The sequence below is a fragment of the Canis aureus genome, chromosome 23 (genome assembly GCF_053574225.1).
Source record: "Canis aureus isolate CA01 chromosome 23, VMU_Caureus_v.1.0, whole genome shotgun sequence".
Taxonomy (NCBI): Eukaryota; Metazoa; Chordata; class Mammalia; order Carnivora; family Canidae; genus Canis; species Canis aureus.
The window spans coordinates 27,472,975-27,495,591 of NC_135633.1; the positions used below are offsets into that span (position 1 = coordinate 27,472,975).

General features: G+C 37.6%; 2 protein-coding genes across 21 annotated transcripts in view; one reads left to right on the top strand and one right to left on the bottom strand.

The window, feature by feature from the left end:
• C2CD3 (C2 domain containing 3 centriole elongation regulator) overlaps positions 1-4,152 on the bottom strand; it is a 152,841-nt gene extending 148,689 nt beyond the window's left edge. For 14 of the 20 annotated variants that reach the window (XR_013362211.1, XR_013362210.1, XR_013362209.1 and 11 more), the window contains exon 1: positions 4,001-4,151. Coding sequence is in view for 17 of the 20 variants with exons in the window: in XM_077866960.1 (XP_077723086.1) it covers positions 4,001-4,070 (70 nt within the window). In the remaining 3 variants the exon portion in view is untranslated. Of the gene's footprint in view, positions 1-3,709; positions 3,965-4,000 lie in introns of those variants that run through there. The other 6 variants (XM_077866969.1, XM_077866959.1, XM_077866954.1 and 3 more) reach the window with 2 other exon arrangements.
• Positions 4,153-4,189: 37 nt separating this feature from the next.
• The window catches only part of PPME1 (protein phosphatase methylesterase 1), an 82,886-nt gene continuing 64,458 nt past the window's right edge, over positions 4,190-22,617 (top strand). Inside the window, exon 1 of the mRNA XM_077866981.1 lies at positions 4,190-4,486. Coding sequence (XP_077723107.1) covers positions 4,386-4,486 — 101 coding nt within the window. The 5' untranslated portion in view covers positions 4,190-4,385. The remainder of the gene's footprint in view (positions 4,487-22,617) is intronic.

The window sequence follows — 22,617 nt, forward strand, 5'->3', positions numbered from 1 at the left end:
CAAGATGTGGAAGCAACCCAAGTATCCATTGATAGATAAATGGATAGAGGAGATGTGGTATATGTACACAACAGGATTTCATTCAGCCATTAAAAAAAAAAAAAAAGATCTTGCCTTTCAAACAACATGGATGGACCTATATTATGCTAAATGAAATAAGTCAGACTGAGAAAGACAAATACCATGTGAGTTTACTTACATGTGGAACCTAAACAAACAAAAAGCAGAAATAGACCCATAAATACAAGGAAAAACTGATGGTTGCCAAGGGGAGAGGAATGGGAAGATGGGCAAAATAGGTGAAGGGGAGTGGGAGATACAGGCTTCCAATTATGGAATGAGTAAGTTACAGGGATAAAAGTAAGGCATAAGGAATATAGTCAATGATATTGTAACAGTGTTGTATGTATGGGGATAGATGGAAGCTACACTTGTGGTAAGCACAGTATAACATATAGATTTGTGGAATCACTATGTTGTACACCTGAAACTAATGTAACATTGTATGTCAACTATACTTTAATTTAAAAACATACCATTTCAAAAATACAAGTATAATGATACAATGCATAGGTTTTTAAAATCTCAGAATTAAAATTTTTCTTCCAAGTATTTTTTAAAAAAATTATTGCAATGTCTAGGTTTTATTTGTTTATTTAAAGATTTTATTTATTTATTCAAGAGAGACACACAGAGAGAGGCACAGGCAGAGACACAGGCAGAGTGAGAAGCAGGCTCCATGCAAGGAGCCTGACGTGGGACTTGATCCCGGGTCTCCAGGATCACACCCTGGGCTGCAGGCGGCGCTAAACAGTTGTGCCACTGGGGCTGCCCAATGTCTAGGTTTTATTTTTTATTTTTATTTTTTTAATTTTTTTTTTTTTTTTATTTATGATAGTCACACAGAGAGAGAGAGAGAGAGAGGCAGAGACATAGGCAGAGGGAGACGCAGGCTCCATTCCCTGGGAGCCCAACATGGGATTCGATCCTGGGTCTCCAGGATCGCGCCCTGGGCCAAAGGCAGGCACTAAACCACTGCGCCACCCAGGGTTCCCCAATGTCTAGGTTTTAATATATTATCTTTACCCCTTACTTTAAAACCATCACTAAACATGAAACAGCAACAACTCCCTTCACTCAATGCTCAAATGATTAAGTCTATACCATATGACAGCATTTCAATAAAAACCACCTTAAATTGTGTATTTTCTTTCCTGCCAACATCATTCAGTCAATGAAGACAGACACTATCATCTTCAGATTCTGCCACATTTTACTACAGTACTGGGCTCATAATATTATTGGCTTTTATAGGGTTTGTTTTTTTTTAAGATTTTATTTATTCATGAGAGACAGAGAGAAAGAGAGAGGCAGAGACCCAGGCAGAGAGAGAAGCAGGCTCCATGCAGGGAGCCCGATACAGGACTTAATCCCGGGTCTCCAGGATCATGCCCTGGGCCAAAGGCAGGCGCTAAACTGCTGAGCCATCCAGGGATCTCCAGCTTTTATAGCATTTATTGGATTTCAGACAGATAATAAATGTAAACTAGGCATTTAATCATGACTTTGTATAAAACTTTCCCTTAATGACCCTGTCTTCCATTCATAGTTATATGAATTCATATATCTGAATAATACTCATATACATATGAAGATAACTATGAACCTTGTGATCTATGAAGATCTATGATCTTTGCATGATTCATAGTTATTTTCATATATATATCTATGAATTATTCACGCATAAAAGAATGAAATCTTACCATTTGCAACAACATGGATTATATTAGCTAGAATATAATGCTAAGTGAAGTTAGAGAAAGACAAATACCACGATTTCACTCATGAGGAATTTAAGAAACAAAACAAATAAACAAAGGAGAAGGAAAAAGAGACAAAACAACAGACTCCTAACTACAGAGAACAAACTGATGGTTACAAGAGGAGAGGTGGGGGGAGGCATGGGTGAAATAAGTGATGGAGATTAAAGAGTACACTTATGATGAGCACTGAGTAATGTATACAATTATTGAATCACCATTCTGCACATCTGAAACTAAATAACACTGTATGTTAACTAGAGTGAAATTAAAAAAAAAGAAATCATTCCTATATTATACACACATTTCTATTCCTCTTTTTCCTTGGAGAATGGTCATGCCTAACAAGAGGAAAATATACTGGAGTATATCAGATCAGGAGATCTATATAAGTAAGTCTTTGGATTTCTAAAGCGAACAATTCTCTGCTCTCTAGTCGAAGATGACCCACCATAATCTTTATAGATAACTAGTTTGAATATAAAAATAATACATGGGTGTGTATATGAGCATTACTATGTGTGTGTGTGTGTATACACACACACACACACACATATGGTATAGCAAGAAGGACATTCTTATGTTATTTCTATTTTTATCTACCTCCTATCAACCAAGTATACTTGGCTGGTTTGGCATAGGGAACACCAGTATTGAATATATCCATGCTTCTATTTCATATCCTCCCATCATTCCTGGCAGGAAAGGTACTGCCTCAAACTGCCTTATTATCTTTAAACAGTTTGGATAAGATTCATTCTCAGACTGTAGATTCAGTCCTTAATCCAATGGCCTAATGTACTATCACCATACCTAACACCACTTTACCTATAATGTAAAAAGCAAAGTCACACAATGTATGTTTGTTTGTTTGTAGGCAGCTCCACTGAGATTCAATTTCTAATTTCCTGATCAGTCCTGGGTTACTAGGGCGCCTGTTTCCTCCACAACAACACTTCCCTGCTTTTCTGGTGTGCATATTTCTCCTTAAGCATACTATCCTGATAAGGTCCTCTTGCTACATACTCTTTCACCACCACTCCAACACTACCACACTTTGTCACTCCTCCCTCTTTCTTCCACAACTATCTTTCCCAACTCCTGCCTGTACCCCTTCATGCTTCAAGATTGCCTCATGTTGGGCCCATTCAACCAACATTTACTGAGTCCTGCTTTGTGCTAGTTCTTGGGGATTCAGTAAAGTATAAAACATGATCTTCTCCTATTAGAATTGACATACCACCTCTCCAACATGTGTTGTTTTTTTTTTTTCCCAGTCCGTGTGGAACTCCAAAGGTATACTTTCCCAAACACAGACACATATTTACCTTTGTTATCAAAAGCACTCCTAACTCATGGGGATGTAATAGCACAGTGACTATAGGTAATAGTGTACTGCATATCTTAAAGTTGCTAAAAAAGTACATTTTGAGAGTTTTCATGACAAAAAAATTTCTTAGTAACGGTGATGGACGCTGACTAGACTCACTGCGGTGATCATTTCCCAACATATACGAATATCCAACCATGTACAACCTGAAGCTAAGATAATGTGATATCAATTATAACTCACTTTCAAAAGGCTAAAAAATTCCTAGAATTTTTATTCCCTTTCTTTAGAAACGTTCTGCCTGTACCCTTTTAGCCCTCACCTCGGCCCATTTATTCGCCCGTTTTGTCCCCCTACTTCGGCCTCTATTTCCTTTCCATTCGTGTGAGGGCGAAATGCCTTCTCTTTCGACCTTTTCATTCTTTGGTTATTTCCCTCTTTCTTCCCTTCTCCCTCCTTTTTCGCAGGCGCATGTGGAAGTCTCCCTAGAATTCTTTATACCTGGCTCCCCTAACTCCGCCTCGTTACTCTTTCCTCAACCTTTGGTCGCTCCAGTTACCTCTTTTCTTGCGGCCACGGACGCCCGCAGACCCCTGGCCTTTTCGTTGTTTCATGACGAGCCAGGGCTCTTCTTCACCACCTGAACTCTGGCTCCAGCACCTAAGCCGTCGCCTCCCGCCATCCCTTTCCAAGGCGCCTGCGTTCCCCGGCAACCGGAGCCGCCGGGCAGCTTGGGAAGCAGGAAGAAGCGGCTCTCCCTCCAACAGCCTGCGAGAAGCGGTAAAAAGGAAAGGCGCCAAGACGTCTTACTGCAAGAGACTACAACACCCAGGATGCTTTGCTACACTACCTCTGCGAGGTTGGCCGCTGTCGTGTGCAGCTGCGCAAGCGCAAAGGGATACGCCCTTTGAGGACTTCATTGCCCAGAGTGCATTGCCTGTAGGAGAGCCTGTCTTTCCGGCGAGGGTCGATGAGCTCTCCGCTTAGGGTCTAATAGATCCATAGACTCCGTTACCCAGCTTCCTTTGTGGAGGGCTGTTGCGCACTTCCGGTGGAAGAGCTGAGGAGAGGGGGTGGAGTTTACGGAGCCGGTGGGCGGTGGGCGGTGCTGCCGGTAGCTGGGTGCTGTCCAAAGGCACTGGGCGTCGCTAGGGGAGTGAGCTGTGACCTGCTGGGCCGCACTTAGCGTGGGACGAAGCTTAGGCTACTGTTTGACTACCTGAGGCCTTCCCTTCATGTCGGCCCTCGAGAAGAGCATGCACCTCGGCCGCCTGCCGTCTCGCCCACCTCTACCCGGCAGCGGGGGCAGTCAGAGCGGAGCCAAGATGCGAATGGGGTACGTGACCCATACCCTTTTTCCCTAGAGGCCAGGCCCCGGCCATTGGAGAATGGTGTCTCTAGGCGTTTAGAGCGGCACGGCAAGGGAAGCCAAGGATGGGAGCGAATGTTAGCAGCGGCCTGGAGACGTTTCGGTGGTGTTGAAGGCAGATTTGGGAACTAGGGGAGGCGCCAAGTCAATGGAAATTGGAGGACAAATAGTATTGAAGGGAGGAGGGAATGAGGCAAAGATTGAGGAAGCTGAGAGGATAATTTAAGAGATGTAGGAGGCACCTCCAGAAGAAGTGATGGAAGAGGTTTGAGGAAACGTAATAGAGTAAGGGAATATCTGTCAGGGAGGGTTGAGAGACATGGAGAATGAGAAAAGTTGAGGGAATTAGGGGAACAACTAGGAAAAGATTTGGGATAGTAAGATGACTGAAGCAACTAGATATTAGAAAAGCTGAAGGATGATAACACCTGAGGCAGAGTTGGAGAAGGAAAGTAAAATAGGGAGCAGAAGGTTCTAGAGAGAGTGCCTAGGGCTGTAAGAGGCCGATTCAGGGAGTGAGGGGGTGATTAGGAGATTAGATCTCTTAAGGGAGAACTGTGAAAGCTTGGAAACAGGGCCAAGGAAAGATGGAGAATATAGCTAAATAGACTGTTATGGAAAGGAACGTGCTGAGAAATAAGGGGAGGAGTGAAGAGGAGCTTAGAGAGTGACCATGAGCCCTAGAGATGGAGAAAAGATTGGGAACAGGGTTTAGGGAATGAAAGTGCTGCAGAGATAAGGTATGAGAAGCTTAAAGAGGAAATTTGGGCAGTTGATTTTTGCCAGGCAAGTAAGTCTGATGGAGATGGTACATACTGGTTTGAGAAGATTCAGACTTAATGAAGCATTCAGAGTAGCCAGTTAAAACGTTTGGGGGAAAACCATTTACTGGGAAGGGAGGAGCTGTGTTGAAGAGATAGGTTTGGGAAATTTTATGTCATTGAATGGCTTGCGCCAGATTAGGAGTTACTCAGGTGTAAGAGAGGGTATCAGTTGAACATAAGAGAGGTAATTACTGGAAAGCAGAGGGAATTGAGTAGGCAGTTGTTTTGTTTTTTAAAGATTTTATTTATTTACTCATGAAAGACACAGAGAGAGAGGCAAAGACATAGGCAGAGAGAAGCAGGCTCCATGCAGGGAGCCTGATGTGGGACTGGATCCAGGGACTCCAGGATCATGCCGTGGGCCGAAGGCAGATGCTCAACTTCTGAGCCACCCAGGTGTCCCGGCAGTTGGTTTTGTGAGGTATTTGTAGTATAAAATAATATTCTGGAGACTAGTGACTGTTAAGAGAGAAGGGGTAGAAAGAGTAGGTGTGAGGTAGTCAAGAGAGTGTGCTTGGGATTTTAGAGTTCGATTGATAGATATCCTTGGAATAAAGACTAGAGAAGAGAAACTTTCGTTTCTAAAGAAGTAGTACGTAGAAAAACTGATCAAAAAGGAGATGAGGACAGGAGATGCAGTACTATGAAAGAAGGTCTCTGGAATAAAGGGAAAGGAATATCCCATAAATTAAAACAGTGGGGTAGAGAGGTGTGAGAATTAATGGGTGGTGGTTGAAAAAACCAGGGGGAGGAAATTAAGAATTGGAAACCTGACTATGATACACAGTAGAAACATGAGAAAACCTTGACAGAAGATAGATAGTGGATGCACAATGGAAAGAGGTGGTAGAAGGCCTCATATAAGGTAAAACGGAGATTGTTTTGGCTTTAGAAGACAGAAAGTGAAGACTGTAACATGAATAAGGAGGATCTGGAAACTGATCCATGACAGATTATTTGGGAAAGTTAACCTGGAGTATAAAAATAAATGTAACATTTATCGTTGGTATGTGTCTTAGTTGTTGCCTTTCTTAGACTAAAATTCATCCTTTAGTATACCGGTACTCTTCTGTAAAAATACATAAAAATATTAGCTTTTTGATAACTATACTTGCTACAAGTAAATTAGAGTTCAGCTTCTCACTTTGTTAAAACTAGTTCTCTGAAGATGAACTGAAAAGAAAAACACTAAGAGAAAATACAGCAAAAAGCTGCTAATTAGAAAATTGTGTTAATTGTTGGTAATGTACTCTCTTTAAATAGATGCTTTTGTTAACTATTTATCCTAGAAAACAAAGTTCTTTAGAAAAATCCTTTATGATACTGCGAAGAGAAGGGCTTTGTTGGTGAATTTTATGTGCTTCCCAAGTGGCTTGTTTTCCTTTATTTTTCTTTCCTGTTTCCTTATTGGAATATAGGCAGGCCTCAGCTGAGTCTAAAGTTAGTGGTAATATTGACTCTCTCCCTGTCCTAGAAGGAACATGTATAAATGATCTCATTTTACTGTGTCACTGTATAGTTGAGAAAATAAATTCGAAGAATTTAATTCTGTATTCTGTAAGGTAAACTTAAGAGGCAAGGGACAATATTTTTTATTAATAAAAAAGTAAAACTCAGGGTACCTGGGTGGTTGGTTAAGTGACCAGCCTTGGTTTCAGCTCAGGTTGTGATCTCAGGGTCATAAGATGGAGTCCCAAGTTGGGCTCCAAGCTCAGTGTAGAATCTGCTTGAGATTCTTTCTCCCTCTGCCCCTCCCACTTGTGCTCTCTCTCTAAAATAAATCTTTAAAAAAGAGAGACAGAGAAGACAAACTCAAATCTTCTTCATACTAAGGCAGTAGGAGCTAAGTGGTTAGAGCCACTAAAGACTAAGACTTGGAGTCTCTAAGATCCATTTTGTTTTTCGGATTCATAGTTGTTATCCTGTTTAGAGTTGTATGTCTTAGTTCTTTACAAATACTCTAGGATTCAGTCTTTTTCCTCAGTCTTGATTTATGAAGTCTTACTTCTACCAATTTTAAAGCATCCTGCATCCTATTTTATTTCTTCTATTCATTCATTTGCATTTTCCTTATCTTTTTCCATTCCCCCATCTATTTCTTACTCTCAAGTTGGACCTGTGCCTTTGACAATCTTTTTATGACTTACTCTTTCAACTCTTTCAATTCATAATCTCTTACCTTTAATTTCACTAAACCTTATTTAGATGTGTTTCCATATTCAGGGTGGTTTTGGGTTTATGATTTTTTGTGAGTGTCCATAATTTAGTTTTTCAAATTAGATATAGAAATTCCAGAGTATTGTTTGATAATGTAATAATAACAATTACTTTTTTTTTTCTGGATAGGTACTTTGTGCCAGCCATTGTAGTAGTAGCTTCATGTGTGTTACTTTATTATATTTGTTTGTATGTTACTTTAATCTGTTTACAACCTTGCGAGGTAGATATTTCTTTGCATTTATAAGTAAGGAAGTTCAGACTTGAGATTAAAAGTCACCCAACTGGTATGTGGGAGAACTAGAATTCAATTGATGTTTAGTCTCGAAACACCAACACTTTTTCTTAGGTAAGGCCTGAATTCCTGGTTTTATTGTTCCATGATGGATGCCAGTAGATGATGCCAAAAACCGTGGTTCTGAACTTTTTTATTAAAGATTTTGGAGCTGTTCTGGTTTGTGATCCCTACTTGTAACTGGTATCTTACCCTGTTAGAGTTGCCATAACAAAAATACCATAGGTTAGATGGCTTATAAACAGCAGAAATGTATTTCTCACATTTCTGGAGGCTGGGAAGTCCAAGATCAAGCCGCTGACAGATTCTGTGTTCAGTAGGGACTGCATGCTGGTCCAGAGATGGCAATCTTCTTGCTGGGTCCTCACACAGCAGGGGGAAGGAAGCTCTGTGCATCTCTTTTCTAAGGGCACTAATAACATCCTTGAAGGCTGCACTCTCATGACCTCATCATCTCCCATCGTCCCACTTCCAAATACCATCAAATTGGATGTTAGGATTGAACATGAATTTGGGGCTGGAGGAGGGGCACAAAGGTTCAGTCCACAGCACCGAGGTGTGCTTGAGAGGAGTGTGTTTTGAAAATCACTGCTTTAGTACATGCCATTACCATTAGAGAGACTATATAGATTATTAGAACCATTCATTTTCAATGTGTTTTTGGTTTATCAATGGTACTCCATTTCTGTAGTTATATCTTAACATTTCTCCAGTGCTTTAACTGAAAGATATATTGGTGCTTTTTTGTATTATTTTATGAGATTCCTTAGGGCAGGGATATTTTCTCTTAATGAGAAAACTCCAATGTTCTCTGACTTGCCTAAAAACCAGAATCATCAAATGGCAGAAACAGGATTCAAGCCCAGATTTCAGATTTTTAGTCCATTGTTGCTCTTGTTATACTTTGCTGTAGAAATTGTTTGAAGTGATACAGATCTAAAAAAAAAAAAAAAAAAAAGTAGTAGTATAGATCGGAGTTTGAAGCCCAGCTTGTGCATTTACTTTGGTTAAGTCATTTAACTCCTCAGTCTTTTTCTTTTTTTTTTTCCTTTTAATTTCTGCTTACTTTAGAGTTCTATGAGAATGAGATAATACATGCAAAGCACTTATACTTCCTGACACATAAGCTTTTAAGGAATGATAACTAGCAAATTATTTTATATAGAGAACTGTGAGAAAGGCTTATTCTTTATGAAGTAGAAGCTCTCCTTTGAATTTTTTGTAATGTCAGCTTTTTTCCCTGTAAGTTCTATATTACTCATATCTGATTAAATAGTCCTTCATTTAACTTCTTAATTTTATATTGGATATCAGGCCTTTTAAGAAGGCTTTAAGTAGCTATTCACACAAATGGAGAAATAAAGGACAAAGTAAAGTGACTTGCTCAAGCTCTATAAATCCCAGTATCTCTGTTGTTGTTACTTACTAGGTTTTTAAAAATTAAGAGTCACATACCATAGAATTCACCCTTTTATAGTATACAGTTCATTTAGTTTTGGTGTACTCAGGGTTGTATAGTCATTGTCACTAATTCTAGGACATTTTCATTATCCCATAAAGAAACTACCTACTTGCTGGCAGTTATTTCCCCCTCCCCGATTCCCTGAGAACCACTAATCTATTTTCTGTGTTCATGGATTTGCCTATGCTGGAGATTTCATATAAATGAAATCATATAGTCAGCAGCCTTTTGTGATTGACTTCTTTCACTTAGTATAATGTTTTCAAGATTCATCCACACTGTAACATGCTATCAATATATCATTCCTTTTTATTGCTGAATGATATTCCTTTGTGTAGATATACCAGATTTTACTTACTTGTTTATCAGTTGCTGAACCTTGTTTCCATTTTTTTGCTACTCTAAATAATACTGCTCTGAACATTCACATAGAAATCTTTCTGTGGTAGTATATTTGGATTTCCCTTGGGTAAATACCTAAGAATGGAATTGCTGGGTCATACGGAATTATGTTTAACTTTTTAAGAAACTACAAGCCTCTTTTCCAGAGTGGCTCTTTCAAGCTCTTTGTATTCAGGATATTTCCTCTTTATAAGTGTTAAAATATTTTCCAACTTGCTTTTTACATATATTTTGCTATGTAAAAAGTTTTGTTCTTATTTTTACATTTCTTTTCTTTTTTATAGAGAGGGATCTGGGGATGGGCAAAGGGAGAGGAAAAGAGAATCCCGAGGAGACCTTATGCCCACCCAGCATGGAGCCCAAACATGGGGCTTGATTTTACAATCCTGAGATTAGGTATGACCTGAGCCGAAATCAAGAGTCAGATGCTTAACTGACTGAGCCACCCAGGCATACCAAAAGTTTTGTTTTTAAATTTTATTGTACTCAAATCTCTCTAGTGTGTGTTGCTTTTGGAATTTGAATCCCAGAAAGATATTTCCTTCTCCCAGGTTATAAAGGAATTTGTATATGTTTCTTTCCAGGACCTGTATGGTTCTTTTTTTTTAACATCCATTTTAAGTTTGTCTTGATGTGTAAAGTGAAGTACAGATCCAGTTTTATCTTTATCCACAGGTTATCCAGTTGTTGGAACACTATTTATTAAAAAGTCCTTTTCCTATTATGTGAATTTCACCTCAGTAAAAATTAGTCGTTTTCCCCATGGATTAAAATGATGCCTTTATGAGATACCAAATTTTCACATAGATTTGGGTCTGTTTTCTTTTTTTTCCTCATCGGCTTGACTATTTATTTATGTGCAACTATTACCCTTTAATTAAAGAGGCATTTTTAATATGTTTTAGTAGATGGTAGAGGTAGCTTCCTCCTTATTCTTCTTAAAGATTTTCCTGGCTCCTGCTACTTGTTTATCCTTACAAATAAACCTTTTTTTTTTTTTTAGGAATGGTTGACACACAATGTTACATTAGTTTCAGGTGTACAACATAGTGATTCTGTAAGTTTATACTTTGTCCTATGCTCACTACAAGTGCAGCTACCATACAACATTATCATAATACCATTGACTATAATTCCCTATACTATACCTCTTATTCCCTGTGATATATTCATTCTGTAACTGGAAGCATGTATCTCCCATTCCCCCACACCCATTTTGCCCTTCCCCTCACTCCCCTCCTCTCTGGCAATCATCAGTTTTGTGTATTTATGCATCTTTTTCTGCTTCTTTGTTTATTCATTTTGTTTTGTTTTTTAGATTCCACATATAAGTGAAATCATGTGATATTTGTCTCTCTATCTTATTTATTTCACTTAGCATAATACTTTCTAGGTCCACCCATTTGTTGGCAGATGGCAAGATCTCATTCTTTCTTATGGCTGAATAATATATAAATAAACTTTCTAATCAACTAAACTAGTGCCAGAAAGAAAAAATCCTCATACTCTTTTTATTGGGATTACATTAAATATATAAGTTAACTTAGAATAAACATTTTTATGATGTTGAGTCTTCTTTGAGGAAATATGATGTTTTCCAATGTATATAAATCCTTTTGAAGGAAAACTGTTTCAGATCCCAAATATTGGCCCAAGTTATATCTAATGTAATATCACTTAATTATGTACAAAATAAAACTAGGGGTAAATTTTTCATGTGTAAGTAAATACCATATTCTTATGTAATCACAAAACTCAGTAAAACTATTTAAATACAATTAGACCTACAAAATTCCCCAATCTAAATTAGAAGTATTACATTCACGTGAAATCATCATATTTGCTGTTAACAATTTACTGTGCTTTAAACCAAAAGGATATTTATTATTCATAGGAATTACCAGAATTGATACATTCAACTGTATTAAGGACCCTGTCCATCCTTCGTTTTGCCATCCTTAGAAATGTTGGATTTTCCTTTTCTTGTCACTTTTTGTTTGTAAGATGGCTGCTGCAACTCTACTTTCATCTTACCTTTATTCTATCTTTCTAAATAAAAAGGAAAGGAACAAAAGCAAAGGCCTTTTCCTGGCTAAGCTTGTCTTTTTTTCCCCCTTGTTTTGTGGAAAGGGAACCCCAGCCAATTTTTCCTTCAGTCCCATTGTTCTGAACTGAGTTATTTGTGCATCCTAAAACCAATCACTGGCAGTAGGGAATGGGATTACTATGACGCGTTTAGACCAATTCTGGTTCATTCCCTTGGGCTGAGGGTAAGACAAGATATTGGTGCTAGCTACTAAAACAATCCGGAATTCTGCTAGGGAATAGAGAGTGGTGAGAAGTGGAGAAGGAATGTCTATAGAGTAGATGGTAAACATCATGAAACACAAGGCCTTAATGTTAGCAAATGGGGGGAGACTGATCTTTGCACATTCTCTGCTATTTTCACTGCAACACAGATAGAGGAAGTAATCAATCTCTTTCTCTCCCTCTTTTCTCTCTTTCCGCCTTGTGCTGGGTTTGAATCCCTTGACCTAAAAGCACTTCTAGTAAATATCCCTTTTTCTATTGTTGCTAGGCTTATTGCTAGCAAAGCTATTTCTTAGTGTCTGCAAAATTGGATAATTAGATTTTGTTTTTAAACGTAATGAGCCCTCCTTGTTATGTTACTTGAGTCAGATTTGAGAAAACACTTATGATTGGTTAGGAAGGACTTATTCCTTCATGTCATAAATTAGTTTTTTTTAAGAGAAGAAAGTTTTAATAGTTTTATTTAAAGAGTGGTCCAAATATATGGCACACTTAGATGTTCTTCAAAATATAGTTTTGACAACCAGTTCCAAGCACATACTACCAATTAATTTTGATGATTGAATAAGAGGTTATGTTGAGGGGGTAGGCCTGGCTGGCACAGTTGGTTAAGCGTCTGACTCTTGGTTTGTGGGTTTTTTTGTTTGTTTTGTTTTGTTTTTTGTAAATTTATTTTTTATTGGTGTTCAATTTGCCAACATATAGAATAACACCTAGTGCTCATCCCATCAAGTGCCCCCCTCAGTGCCCATCACCAGTCACCCCCATCCCCCACCCACCTCCCCTTCCCCACCCCTGGTTCGTTTCCCAGAGTTAGGAGTCTCTCATGTTCTGTGACTCTTGGTTTTGACTGAGGCCTGACCTCAGGGTCGTGAAATCAAGCCCTGCATCTGGCTTCAAGCTCAGTGTAGAGTCTGCTTAAAGATTCGCTCTCACTCTCCCTCTGCTCCCCCACCCGTCTTTTGTTCATGCATATGCGTACATGTACTCTCTCCCTGAAGTAAATAAATATGTCTTTAAAAAATATGAAAGGGGTTATGTTGAAAATTCCAGTCATCCAAACCATAGAGAAGGCTGAAGTTGTTTATTATCACTCCTTTTATACTATGCAACTGTGTGTGTTCTTTGCTATGGACTTTTTCTGTCTAAGTGGAAACTCTGTCTCTGTTGCTAATAAGTCATGTGGCTATGGTCAATTTATCTTTTTCTCTTTTTGGGACTTACTATGATGTTGTAGTAGAAAGAGTGCTTTGGAAATAGACATACTTGAGTTTAAATCCAAACTCCAATGCTACTGAAAGTGGCTCTAGGCAAATTATTTTATATTTGAGACTGTATTTCTTTCTTTATTTTTTTTAAAGACTTAATTTATTGGGCAGCTCAGGTGGCTCAGCGGTTTAGCGCTGCCTTCAGCCCAGAGCCTGATCCTGGGGACCCAAGATCGAGTCCCGCATCAGGCTTCCTGCATGGAGCCTGCTTTTCCCTCTGCCTGTGTCTCTGCCTCTCTCTCTCTCTCTCTGTCTCTGTCTTTCATGAATAAATAAATCTTAAAAAAAAAGAATTTATTTATTCATGAGAGACACAGAGAGAGAGAGAAAGAGAGAGAGGCACAGACAGGCAGAGGGAGAAGCAGGCTCATTCCATGCAGGGAGCCCGAGGTGGGACTCTATCTCGGGTCTCCAGGACCATGCCTGGGCCGAAGGCGGCGCTAAACCGCTGAGCCACCCGGGCTGCCCCTATTTCTTTGTCTTTAAAATGGGGAAACTTTTCTTGCAGAGCTCAAAATTCTGTTTGACACATAATAGGCAGCTAATTAATTGTTCCCTTCCCTTCCATAAAGCAAGATTTAGGTTAGATGATCTTTAATAGTCTGATCTAGTATGTAGTTTTTAGAATCTTTAAGTCAGCTGCTTTAATAACATGCCCTTATCACTAGTAATGAACACTCCAAACTACCACAACCCATACAGCCATCTGGTTACCTTCTTTCCATTCCCTTCAAAGTGTTCCTAATGAAGACTTTTTTTTAAGGTAGTAATGCCTTGATTTAAATAGCTGGCTGCAATTAAACTTCAGTATCTTGCCTCTACTACAAGGCTCTTAGACTAGAGAATTTGTAACAACAGCCGCTAGAACTGCTTCTGTGCAGCTCATGACTCATTTGTAACTCTCCTAAGATTTAAGTAGCCTAGTAGATGTTGAAATTATTATGCCTCTTTGGATTTGAGACATTTACTTCAAAACGTTTAACTTTTCTTAGTCCTTGTTCTCTAAATATGCAAGGAAAATTTTTTCTCCCTTCCTCCTATTCTCCTCTCTCCTTTCTTTCCTGAGCAGCTAATCATATAATTTTGTTGCTGTTGCTTGTATCTCCTTTAGGCATCATCACATAGTTGGCAAGCAGCACACATCTATGCCCCCATAGCCTTCTGTAGTATAGCACTTATCCTTCTGACTTGTAATTATTGGTTGACATCTATTTTTCAAGACTGTGAGCTTCTTAAGGGTAGAAGTTGTATCTTAATTTCCCTGGTTTTCACCATGCTGGCTACTTAAGTACTGACCTATTTGGCCTCATTTTGTAAGAACAATTTCATTTTTTCACCAGTTCCATTAAAATGGTGTAACCTAACTTATATTCCCTTTCTCTTGAAAGCTGTTTCACTTCATGAAATAATGGAATCTATACTTTATTTCAGCACCAGCACTTAGGCAAAGTGTGTTGTGAGTGCTTCCAAATACCTTGTCTTAATCTGAAATTTAAAATATTCATGGTTGAAGCTCATGCCTGCAATTAGTCTATTATATGTAAAGATTCATAGCTGGTTTTGGTTTTATTTTCTTTTGTGATTCCCCAAACCTGAAAGCAATTCCATTACTATAAGAGAACAAATGTCAATTAGCAATTATTTGTGGAAGACCTGTATTTAATAGGATTGGGGTTTTTTGTTCTTGTTCAATTTATCCGTTATTCTCTTAAGAGTAAAGACTATTTTCCAAGGAGATGGTACCTGCACATTGGTGACTCTACCAAGTGTAGGGATCAAAGCAACCAGTTTACTATTAAAAGCTCTCCCTAAATGTTTCTTGCACTTACTAACTGCCAAGTTTATTTTACTTTCAGTGCTCCCTAAATGTTTCTTGCACTTACTAACTGCCAAGTTTATTTTACTTTCAGTGCTCCCTAAATGTTTCTTGCACTTACTAACTGCCAAGTTTATTATACTTTCAGTGCTGCTCATTGACTTGTTCTATTCCTCCTCTGAGCTACATTACACTTTTAGTCATTTCTACTCACCTTTCAATTATTGTGCATTACTACTCGATATTGCATTTTTAATTGTTATATCAAATTTATCATAATTTTATGGTTATGTAATTTGGCAATTACCATAATTAATTATCATAATTTATATCTCATGGTAATTTTTTAAAGTTATTCCAATAAAATTGAAGATCTGGAGTGCAGGGGCCTTTGTTTTTATTTCTTTGCACCTTCTGTGGTAGCACAGTTAGATAAATGTTTTTATAAAATTTGATTTAATGGACATGAGGCACACAACATTCATTTAAAATGGGATCCTAAAACTTTTCCTGACCATTCAGCCTACAGTATTTTTTCCATTTTCTGTCCTTTCATAGTACCCATGGTTTATACCAGAGATTGGTAAACTTTTCTGTAAAGGGCTGGATAGTAACCATTTTATGGTTTGCAAGCAATACAGTTTCTGTAGCAGCTACTAAGGTCTTGTTGTATAGTGAAAGCAGCCATGAACAATATGTGATTGAATGTAATTGTGTTTCAACAGTACTATTTTTGTGGACACTAAAATTTTAATTTCATGTCATTTTCTCATGTTATTAAGTATTATTCTTTTTTTCTCCCAGCTTTTTTTTTTTTAAGATTTTATTTATTTATTCATGAGCGACACAGAGAAGGCAGAGACGTAGGGAGAGGGAGAAGCAGGTGCCTCACAGGGAGCCTGATGTGGGACTTGATCCCCGAACTCCAGGATCACGCCCTGAGCCAAAGACAGACATGCTCAACCACTGAGCCACCCAGGAGTTCCTCTCCCAACTTTTAAAAATGTTAAGAACATTTTCAGCTCATGAGCCATACAAACACAGGCAATGGCTGGATTTGCCTCCAGGCCATAGTTTGCCAACCCTTTATCAATACTATTTATTTTGAGGGCAGCCCGGGTGGCTCAGCGGTTTAGTGCGCCTTCAGCCCAGGGCATGATCCTGGAGACCCAGTATCGAATCCGAATCCGTTGTGGGCTCTCTCCAGGGAGCCTGCTTTTCCCTCTGCCTGTGTCTCTACCTCTCTCTTTGTGTCTCTCATGAATGAATAAATAAATAAATAAATAAATAAATAAATATTTAAAAAAAAATTTATTTTGTACTTCTGTAGTAGAAAGAATATAGGTTTTAAATTAACAAGCTAGGATTCCCTTTCTGCCTACTACACACTAGTTAACTAGTCTAAGCCTGATTTGATTTTCTTAAAATGCGGATAATACTAAATACAACATTATATGTTAATTACACTTCAATAGAAACTTTTAAAAAATTTTAATGTGGATAATACTAGCCTCAGTTGTTTTGAAGAGAAAGAGATTATGTATATGTAGAATCATTATTTAAATTATAAAACTAGATAATGGAAACCTATTTGCTATAATTCATGAATTCTGATACGTTTCTTTTCATATTTAAAATGATAGTGCCTTAACAATTGCTATTGGTCAGGTAACAACCCTATCTTGGTTCTCCCCACTTGTATGAGCAAACACTAAAACCAGCATCAAAACTTGCAAATAGGTGTTGGTAGCTTGGAAGAAAATTCTGGAGACAAAAGTGTGGCACACTCTCTTAACTAAGAATTGAATGGTTGTGAGAAGAAGTGGGTTTTCAATTAGGTAAGTTAAGCATTATTCCTAAAGTTAGAGTCAAAAAGTAATATAGCTCTCTATGTAATGGAAAGTCAGCATATGAGCTGATGTTTAGTTTTAAGAAATACTCCATCACCAATGTTCTTGGTGTTGGACCATATTAGTCAAAGTGATTCAAAAGAGAATATGACTCTCAGCATGAAGAAATTGGTTAGAAATATTTTAAGTATTTAATTTTGGTTTCATTTTCCTTTATACCCATAAGTGATATATGTTGAATCAGTATGAAAGAGCTTTTTAAGAAATTTAAAGTTAATTCTAACTGGTCAAATGTGTCTTTAATTGGTAGTACGTAAAATTATTGTTCATCTTACTTTTGATAGTGCTGTGTATATACAGAATTTTATCTATTCTAATAACTACATTGTGGTCTACTTGTTTAGTCTTCCCTAATTTAATTGTAAACTCCTGTGTTTTATTTACTTGCCCCAAAGTGGTTAGCACACAGGAACTTAATAAACATTTGATGAAGGAATGAATAATGCCCTGATACAATGGACACATGATATTGTTTCCAGTAGTTTAAAATTTAGTAGGGAAGGGAAAACCATAGATTTGTGCAGTATAGAAATGAGATTTTAAAACTGTAATTATTGACAATGTACTAAAGTGAACTTGTGCCCTATTTATATCCATTATAGCCATCTGTGGTTTCCTTCTATCTTTATTCTATTAAGAAAATATAGCCCAGATTATTATGAGGATTAAATTTAGATAATGCTTGTAAAGTGCCTAGCACAAATACATGAATGGTTTGTTTCATTTAATCCTTTTCATCCCTTTAATTAAATCAGCTTTTCCTAAAGCATAAGAACTATGGTTCAAGATATATTAAAATCACTTCAAATTCAATTTTCTGTGCTGATCACTTGAATTACATTGTTATATTAGCTGAATTTCATCATAAAAAAAAGCATTTTATCATATTATGACTAAGTAGCCTTGAAGGTAGAACTACCCAGAGAATTTACTAATATTCATAATAATGTTAACTTGGGAAAATGTGCTTCATTTTTCCCAACCACCTACTTTACAGATTTTTGGAATATAAACCCATTTTTAAGTTGTAGAATCTCTATACTAACATTTTTCTCACAAATATCGGGAAGTCATAATCTTTTATTTGGTAATTAGAGAAATTACTTTCCCAGTCCAGGTCACTATTTAATAAGGATAGTACTTCAAATTTTTATAACATTTAAGAAAAATCTTCACACCAGACCTCATCTTTGTGAATCTTTCCCTGACCTGATTCTGTTCCCATTGTGTGGGATTGAATTGAATGAATAGATTGAATAGATTGAATGTGCCATCTATGAGTTTTCATAGTATGCTAGGCTTATTTCTGTCATGGTTTTAATATACAGTGACTGTTTTCTTACTTATTTTCTCCCAGGCATGAGTTTTTTGAGGGCAAGAACTAAGTTATATTCATCAGTGGGAACTTGCTTGCTGATATCCCAAATGCCCAGGAAGTATATCAGGGCCTTCCATAAAAGGCATACTCAAATGTCACTTTAATTGAAATGGAATTAAATTATTTGATTATATAAGCAAATCATGACTAGAAAGAGGCTCTAGAAAATTGCCCTAAAGATATCTGAAATGAAATATCTTATGAAATATATTCTCCATTATTATGGCATTCAGGTGAGTCAGAGAAGGGAGTTATATGGTGGTTGGTTCTGAGCTATGTACTTATTAGAGTCTTTTTTTTTTAAGATTTTATTTATTTATTCATAAAAAACACAGTGAGAGAGGCAGAGACACAGGCAGAAGGAGTAGTAGGCTCCATGCAGGGAATCCAGTGCGGGACTTGATCCCAGAACTCAGGGATCATGCCCTGAACCGAAGGCAGATGCTCAACTGCTGAGCCACAAGGAATTCCTATTAGAGTCTTCTATATGGAGTTTATTGGCTTTTAAACTCTGACTCCAACCAAGCCTGCTTGCTTTCTTCCTGTTATGGTACTATCCAAACAATAATAACTTACATAAGTTCTGATTCCTGAATACAGCTATAAACATTGATTTTAAGAGTAAACAGCTATACTAAGACCTTATAAAACATCAAAAAACCTACTTTCTTGCTTTCATTACTGATATCTCAGTGATTTTGTTTTTGTTTGAGGCCAGATCACTGTACTAAAATTGTTGTATCTTTTTTTCTCTTCACTTTTAGGACTTTGGAAAAATAAGTTATTAATTAGGTTGGGTAAGTGGCAGAAATAAGATTTGGAAGATTTTCTAAACCTAAGTAAAGCAAAATTCTTTGTTATCAGAGATAGAAGATTATAGTTCTTCTGGTGCTGCAGCAGCCTGTCTTTATCTATACATTTAAAATGAAGTATATATTTTTGTATGATCTGACTCAGCAGGTTAGAAGTTCCCATGCATTAAGTATCTTATTTGAAAGTGGTCTTAAGTGAGATAAGCTTTCATTCATTTGCTTGAAACCACATCATATATGGGACCATAAGTATCCTGTCTAATTTAGGACATTGTGGTAAATGCTACTATTTTCATTTTTGGATTCCATGATGCCCAAGTAACAACACTGACTAATGGCCAACAAAGAAAGCTAATAGGAATAGGATCTAGGATTTTCAATCACATGGTAAATCAGTATTTATTAACTTAGATCTCTTTATAATGGCCTCCTATGTTCTTTTTTTTTGAATGGCATCAGAGAAACTTAAGAGTTGTCTTGATTCTCCATCTCACTCCACCTTCCTGCTCTGTCCCCTTGCCATCTACATTTGTAAACCTTGACTTTTTCTTCAGTCTCTATGGTACTCAGGCTTGCTACTAGAGAGACACTGCTAGTCACTACCCCCACAGCAGGAACTTATCCTCTTTCACCTCTTCTGGAGGTTTCTACATGCTCATCTTTAACTTGGGTGACTTCAAGAATGGAGAACCTAGTATTATTTTGAAGGTAGTATTGAAAACTGATAAGGGAAGTAATAACACTGAGAATAAGATTCTAGCTCAGCTACTGTCTTGGATGAGTTATTTAACCTCCCTTAGCTTTAGTTTTCTCATTTGCAAAATAGAAATAACTACCCTAGAGGTTTATTGCAGAAATTAATTCATTTGTTTATCTCCATTCTCTTACCAAGCCCTATTAATTTATGGCACAGTAATTTGGAAAAAGGAATAATACCAAAGGACAAATAGAAGAGAGACGATAGGCTCCCAAGATTCAGGAAGATAGCAAGTTGAATATTAACTAACAGAGAAGAGCAAACTGAAAACTATCCACAGGAGAATGGAAGTACAAGCTAATCCATATCATAACCCCATACAGGCTCAGGAATTGTAGTTGCTAAGTACTTCTGGAAAGGGGGCTAAAACAGGAGGATTGATTGAAAATCTGTATAATGCACCATTAGACTCCCAGATCTCCTGTCCCTCAATGTGATGGTTAACCTTTAGAGAAACTGAGTGGGAAAAATTAGAGAGGGAGACAGACCATGAGAGACTCTTAACTCTGGGAAACAAACAAAGGGTTACTGAAAGGAAGGTGGGTGGGGGGATTGGGGTAGCTGGCTGATGGGCACTGAGGAGGGCACTTGATGGGATGAGCTCTGGGTGTTATACTATATGCTGGCAAATTGAATTTAAATTTAAAAATGTGGGCAGCCCTGGTGGCACAGCGGTTTAGCACCGCCTGCAGCTGAGGGCGTGATCCTGGAGACCCGGGATTGAGTCCCACGTCAGGCTCTCTGTATGGTGCCTGCTTCTCCCTCTGCCTGTGTCTTTGCCTCTCTCTCTCTGTCTCTATGAATAAATAAATAAAATCTTTAAAAAAATATATTAAAAAAATAAATTTAAAAATGTAAAAAAAAAAAAAAAAAAAAAAAGAAGAAGAAGAAGAAGAAATTGAACCAGAGTGTCTGGCCTCAGAGGCAGTAGCCATATGACAATAAACGTAAAGCAACAGTATGCGAGTAAGGGTTAAGTGAAGGTATACATTCTGTCTTCTAGACACACCCATGGCTTGCTTTCTCACCTTCAGATCTTTGCTTAAAGGTGTCTTCCCTAGCCACCTGATTTAAAACTACAGTTCTTCCTAACCTGGCATTCACTGTCTCCCCCTCCTGGCTTTATTTTTTTCCATAACAGCACTATCTGACAAATTTTTACTTAAGTCTCCTTCTATTGGAGTGCAAACACCAGAACAGTAAGGTCTTAGGTCTGTTTTGTTCACTGAAGTATCCCTTGGAACCTACAATAGTATCCTGTGAATAGTATCTCAGTGAATGTTTGTTGAATGAGGAAACAAATGAGATTATTCAGATCTTTTCTGAGAAGGCTAATACCTAGTCTTATGTTCCCAGGCAGGAAATTGGAGGATTTCTCTCCGGAGAATTGACTGGCCTAAGGTAAAAGACATGCAGTTATTGGTGTTTGGGGGAAGAGTCCCTCATTTAAAAGGCTAGGACTCTGTTAAATGTATAGTCATATTGAATAGTCAACAAGCCCTGTTCTCTTATAGAATCACTGGACATCTAGGGAAAGCCTCTAACACAAAAGACAGATACTAAAAATGAGAAAGGGAAACAAGAATTCATAGAGTAAAAGAAAATCCTAAAAAAACCTAATACCTCTTGTCAGAGAGACAAGAGACAATATGGCATCTGTGAAACAAGAATAGGATGCTCTTTAAAAAGCAGGGGGGAACCTGGTTTCAGAGAACAAGAAATAGCTGTTGGAAATGAAAATATGTATAGTAGTTATAAATTTAATAGAAGAGAAAGTTTAAGGAATCTTCTAGACAGTAATGTGTTCTAGTTTAAGGTTAAATTTAGAAATATGAGGAATAAAAGATTCTTAGTAAAAAAAAAAAATCGACTACACTACCTTACTTAGAAGATGATAGAAAAATGCCTTATATTTTGAGAAAGAATATCTGGCCTAAAATTTTTTGGCTAGTATTTCCCTACAATATCTTCATCTGTCTCTTTAATTTTGGAACTGTTTGTCTCTTTTAAATAGTATATAGCTGGAATTAAAAAAAAATATCCTCTGAGGATACTTGCTTCAGATCAGCTTCATTTTTGTGCATAGGCTATCCTAGAAAATAGTCTAGTGAATTTAGTCTGTCCTTGATATATTTGGTTTTATTTCTACCATCTTTTTTTTAAAGATTTTATATATTTATTCATGAGAAACACAGAAAAAGAGAGAGAGAGAGAGAGAGGCAGAGACACAGACGGAGGGAGAAGCAGGCTCCATGCAGGGAGCCCAACGTGGGACTTGATTCCCCAACTCCAAGTTCATGCCCTGGGCTGAAGGCAGGTGCTAAACCGCTGAGCCATCCAGGTGTCCTAACTTCACTCCTTTTTATTGCTGAATAGTATTCCATTTTAGATGCCAGATTTTACTTATCCATTCAGTGGTTGATGGACATTTGAGTTGTTTCTACATTTTAGCTATTACGAACAATGCTGCTGTGATCATTCATATACAAGTTTTAAGGTGGACATTTGTTTTCATTTTCCTTGAGTATTCCTAGGAGTGAAATTGCTGGATCACATGGTATCTCTCAGTGTTAATCTTTTGAGGAACTGACAAACTATTTTCTAAGGCAGCTGCACCATTTTATATTCTCACCGGCAATATATGTGG